Source organism: Meleagris gallopavo, chromosome 5 (assembly GCF_000146605.3).
Source record: "Meleagris gallopavo isolate NT-WF06-2002-E0010 breed Aviagen turkey brand Nicholas breeding stock chromosome 5, Turkey_5.1, whole genome shotgun sequence".
In the NCBI taxonomy this organism is placed as follows: Eukaryota; Metazoa; Chordata; class Aves; order Galliformes; family Phasianidae; genus Meleagris; species Meleagris gallopavo.
The window spans coordinates 26,051,450-26,057,449 of NC_015015.2; the positions used below are offsets into that span (position 1 = coordinate 26,051,450).

At 37.7% G+C, this 6,000-nt stretch overlaps 1 protein-coding gene across 3 annotated transcripts in view; it reads right to left on the reverse strand.

The window, feature by feature from the left end:
- The window catches only part of SIPA1L1 (signal induced proliferation associated 1 like 1), a 152,899-nt gene that overhangs the window by 34,015 nt on the left and 112,884 nt on the right, over positions 1–6,000 (reverse strand). For all 3 annotated transcript variants that reach the window (XM_019615609.2, XM_010711501.3, XM_010711500.3), the window contains one exon: positions 4,875–5,153. In XM_019615609.2, coding sequence (XP_019471154.1) covers positions 4,875–5,153 — 279 coding nt within the window. The remainder of the gene's footprint in view (positions 1–4,874; positions 5,154–6,000) is intronic.

Below are 6,000 nucleotides of genomic sequence, written 5' to 3' on the forward strand. Positions count from 1 at the left end.
TAATTTGAATTTTGATTTGAAGGATGTTACGAAAACTTGAAATCACTAAACCCTGCATGTGCTAGACAACATTCATTCAATGGGTAGTGAGATGAGCACGGAGGCTTGCTTGTTTGTATTAGGAAAAATGCTACTGATACAAGCTAATCAACAGTAAATTAGGCTTTTTATATGACATAGAAATCATTTAAGCTAGAATCTGCCTGCAAGCATTAGCCTATAAACTATTGCACAGTTACTGCTACCAACTAGGAACAAGTACTGTTTGAAGAACGAAGAAGTTTCAGGGCCAAACTGCACTCCATAGTTCTCAGTTAGAATTAAACCACTCTTAATGAATATTGTTCCAATATTTCTCTATTGTGGAATTTCGTGGCCATTGTTTGACTGCAGTCATGCCATAATTCAGTTCATTATTTGGTTTGAAATATTGACTGCGCTCGTGTATTTTCAAGTCTGAGTCTTAAGCTTTCATCCAGTGCAGCACTTAATCACATTATGAGGTACACTCAAGTCCCCCACGGTGCTATGCTCACTTGTTTTCACATTTTTCAAATGTTTATTGAGTCAGGTTTTAGTTAAGACTAATTTCAGTTTATGATAAGTTAATTAAGAAGAGATTACCACCGAGCGCTATTTCATAACCTTTCCTCACATATTTTTTTTCTTCATAATAAAGTCTGGAAGCCATCTTGATGAAGCGTTCAAAATAGTGAGAGGGGGGAAAATAAGTAAATCCAAAATTACACCTTCTCCAATCTCTAGTATATTTAAAAGTATATGTAAGTCGCTGATCTGCAAATAATGTCACCTGTTTATTTTGATGGTAACTAAAACAGATACAAAAGAACACAACGACACGACTTGATAGAGCAAGTTATCAGCTACAAAACACGTTTTCAACATATTCACAATCATTAGCTGTGCATGTTCACCAGCAACGAACAAGATCTTGGATGCTGCACTTGTAAAAACCTCTGTCAGCAGAGGTGACACACTGTTGCTGTTACCTCTGCTGAAATGCACCACCCACTGCCTCATTGCTCTCACATCCACTGGTTGGTGTCCATAAATGCCCAGCAACTGAATGTCAATGGGTGTCATTTTTTCCATGTGGAGAAACTGAACTCCACCCCTTTCCTTCATTTTACATGCCTGATGCCATTCTGTCAGACTGCCCCTCTGCTGCCATCACAGCACAGCAACAAAACATAATGGAATAGTGGTGAGAAGGTTCAACCTCTACTGCTGTACTGCCAACATCCACCTCTGACATTGAGGGCCAACATAATAAAGTGGGAGGCATTACTTATGGAGTAGTCTTCATATATGTGGTTTGTTGCTGCTTTCCTTCATGTCTTAATCTGATATTTATTCTGGGCTATAGACTACACAGTGTCCCATGTGGACTAATTAATGTGAAAGAAATTTATTGTATCTATATTATGACATCTTTCAATCTTAATTTACAGTCAAATTAGATATTTAAATTAAGATATATAAAGTCTTTAATTATCTTTCCTGCTACTATAAACATGCACATCACTCATGACTACATTCAAGTATGCAGGACACTATGAGGAACAGTGAGAATTTAAGTCTGTGCAAATGAGTTGCGTGCACGAAGACAATTCAGTAAAGGCAAAAAGAACTCTACAGGTTAGACACTGACCTGCCGTCCATCAGGGATTATCAAGTAAGTTACTCTTCCACCTACAATAGCAGGTCTTTCATGATGCCAGCAAGTTTATGTGATACAAAACTGAAATCCTCCTGTTTGCAGGACTGATAATGCTGCTTTTACTTAACATAGATAAATGAGCTGAAGCAAAAATAACAAGCAAAAATCTAAATTTGTTTCACTAAGTATCTGTATTTAGAAACTGTAGTTGTATGAAGCAATCATCAGTCAAATATTTCTATCAGGTAATTAAAAAAGAGTTACACTTTCATCGTGTAAGGCCTGATAAATCAGAAATACTACAATGCTTCTACTTGATAGATCTGCAGTCAATAAACAATGTGCTGTCAATGGCAGGAACAAGGCACCAAATGTCACCTTCAATTTCAAAAAAACCAAGCATTAAAATCAGTCAGACATCAGCATGTCAGTCTTACATGGGGTTTGGCACTGAAGAAACAGAAATGACAGCTAGTGATATCTAGACCACAGCTGTACTTCATTTCTGAAATTGCTTAATGACTTTGGTCCTCACAGGTAAATTTCCAGCCCCACTGACAATTAGGCAGCACTTTCCTTTGGAAAGTGAAGCCCTAATGGTAGTAAGGAAAGAGAGGCAATCTGCACAGCTTTGCTAATGAGCCATAATAAGGACCTATAACAATCCTCTGATTCTCTCCTGGGTTTTCTACAGATGGCTGACAAAAGTAAGTTAAAACCAATAAAATGATAAGATGTTTTATAAAAATAAAATTACTTCCTGTTAGGCTGGTAAAAACTTTAGCTTTGACTCTCACTAGTAAGGCAATAGTGGACTGCTGAGAAAAGAAAATGAGCCAGCCCTACCCTGAGCATGACTGGAGATCACTGCCAATGGGAACAGAAAAAGGGCTACGCTGGAGTAAGAGGGCTATGAAAATCTCATCTTGATTCATTTCAGACATTTTACACAATAACAATGGAAATATCTGAGCTTTCCAAAATGCAGTGCTTTTGCTGCGCAGAAAATGACAAATAGAGTAATCCTATTTAAGTAATCTTACAGTTTGGTTTGTTCCCTCCCTATTCCATATTCCTTTAAAATGACATAACAGTATATTTATTCACTTTAACTGGCAACACATTAACCTCATGCAGCTGCTGTTATATCCAGCCAAGATTAACATGTTTAGAACAGACAGACAGATAAAATGTATTTTCTCGGCATTCCAAAAAACAAGAACAAAAAAACAAAACAAAACAAACACCCCCCCCCAAAAAAACCAACCCTAGCCAACAAAATGCTACTTTGGTAATATATGCTTCAGGATGAAAAAAATTACAACTATAAAAAAAAAAAAAAAAAAACAAAGAAACCAGCTGCATGCTTTGAAAACGAAAGAAATGGAAAGTTTAAGTTTCAGTATTTGGAAACAAATTCAGAATATATGGAAATGTAATCTTCCCTTTGCAAAACATTCGTCAGGCCAGAACTCCCCTCTAGAAGCATCCAGTGAGTGGATAAATCTTGGATGCTTTAGGGGTGTTGTGTTGTCCATGTGGATTTTTATGTGCAAGAAAAGCACAGTTAATAATACCACACCTCTCAGTACAGTCAGGGCCTCACTCTCCTCCACACAAGGAAAGGAAGCAACAACTAAAGATTCTGGACAAAACTCTCTGGTTAGTGCCATGAAGCATCAGAAGCTTCTGGAAAAAAAGAAAACAGCAGTTCAGTTGTATCTGATGTCCTGCCACTCCCTGAAACTTTGCTCAGGTATTACTATGCCTCCCGTAATTACAGAGTGAGATTCTACAGCACTGGACAGGCAGGAAAAAAAGACAAACACCACACCCCACCAAAAACAAAACAAAACAGACCTACTCCCATTCCTTCAAATTCATCACCTATTTGTCTCCAACTTTAAGGGAAATATGGCATGAAGCCATGCAATTTTAATCTTGGTGCAAACATACCATAAGAGAGAGAACTAAGTCCAATGCCTCACTGGCTTTTTGCAGTCTCTCTCACAAATAACCTTACCAGCAAAATTAAAAAACAATACATACATATATGTACACACACACACAATATCTAGGCACATAACATATATTACCAATAATTTCAGAGTTGCCAATTTTCTGATGATGCAAGTTCTAAGCACACATCAATTGAGCTTATAAGAAAGCTACAAGGATAGGGAAGCATGAGACACAGAAACTAATTAGTTTAAGTGCAGAAGTATGACACCATTCAATGAAAAATTAAGCAAGAAAATAAAGTCTTTACCAACTACTGCCACTTGTTAATATGCAGCACAAGTTTCAAATGATTTCACCTTGGCAGTTTTCTGGTCTTGGCTGTACCATCTTTTGATTTTTTGATTTTTTATTTTTCAATTAACCTCAGCTCTTCTTGATTCGAAAAAATGCTTGATCTTCTTTCATTGCATCTCTAAATTTTCTACTTTATGCATGTCATTTCCACTTTATTTTTTCTTAAGGAATTCTCCAAAACATGAGCTATGAGCTTATTTCCCTCAATAAGTCTCTTCGTAAATGCAGAAATGCAACAGATTTGTACAGATAAGCAAAACAATGACAGTTCATTTGAAAATGTGATGGGATATGCCTGATACCTTTCTAAATAATTGCTTTCTTTCTTAAAAAGCAAACAAAAAATTCCATGTTTTACAGAAATGCAAACTTAAAACAATCTATTCTTCAGCCTAAGAAGTCTGAAAGTGTCCCAGTCAATAAATCTGCCTTCTGCACAGGTTGGTATTTCCTTACTGAACACTGTTAAATGCTATTTCTGCCTCAGGAGCTGTAGATTATTCCACCAAGCCTATAAACAATCTACGAATTTTAATTCACTTCTTTAAAATGCAGAGGTTCAGGAAAATTTAGATCTAAAACTCTGACATCACTCACTTAAACATTAAACAAAAATATAGGAATTTTAGAATATCACTCAATGCAGTGAAACATATCCTATCAATCCAGTAGCACTTCTTTTTCTGGTTAGTCAAGCCAAGCAAACGTATTTCCTTTTGGCTAATGTTTCACTCATATTCATATTGCCTTTTGACTAATTAAAGACAAGAAGAAAAAAAAAACAACAGTCCTTAGATGCTTAGATAAATCTATTGTGCTTTTTTCAAGACAGAATTCTGAACAGCAATAAAAAGCAATTTGTGAAGTAGATACATACCTCCGGCTCTCCAATGGGCGCCCATCACTAGAGATGCTTCGTGGGATGTTGGCTGCTCGTTCTGGGGGTGGCATTTTCCCTTCTCCTTTCCCTGATCCAATCCTAGATGGCACTGGACTTTGAACTTGGGATGGTACCTGAGCCACATGAGGTCCCTGTCCCTTGTTTGCATTTCGCTGCCATTTGTTATTATTTCTGAAGGGAAATTTGAATTCATATGACATTCCTTCATTCACTTTGTATTCCATCACTGGCATACGGTAGTTTTCTGAACAACTCCTGGAAAAGAAAAAGGACAACAAAACAAAATGCTGTTATAAAAAACATTGTTCTAGAAAGTAAAACAAATATATTCTGTCCACAAGGATAAAATTTTGAAGACAGAAGCTGAGCCAATTACAAGAAAGAGAAGATGCAAGACTTCTTTTAATAAACATGTATTTAACAAGCTTTATACTGCTCATCTGATTACTGTGCTACAAAAACAACAAAAAAAATATCTGCACAAAAGTTATCTTAGTAGAAAATAAAACACTTGCTAATAATTGTAGATGCCAAAACAGAAGACATCCCCTCCTTCCTAAGGATAAACATGAACAGGGCAGCACAAAAACTGGACTAAGATAGGACATAAGCTAACACAGTTCATGTAAGATGCAGGGAGAGTGATTTGGAAAATAAACGTGACCTTGGCCAAGATGGCCAAGAAGGCCACTGGCATCCTGGCTTGTATCAGGAATGGTGTGGTGAGCAGGACTAAGGAAGTCATCCTGCCCCTGTACTCAGCACCGATGAGGCCTTGCCTTGAGTACTGTGTTCAGTTTTGGGTACCTCAGTACCCAAAACAGAAAGGACACTGAGGTGCTGGAGCAGGTCCAAAGAAGGGCAACAAGGCTTGTGAAGGGCTTGGAGAATATGCCCTATGAGGAGAGACTGAAGGACCTGGGGCTGTTTAGTCTGGGGAAAAGGAGGCTGAGGGGAGACCTTATTGCTTGCTTCCAATATCTGAAAGGTGCTTACAGCGAGAGCGGGGCTGGTCTCTTCTCTAATTGGTGACAGGATGAGGGGAAATGGCCTCAAGTTGCTACCAGGGGAGGTTTAGGTTGGATATCAGGAAACACTTATT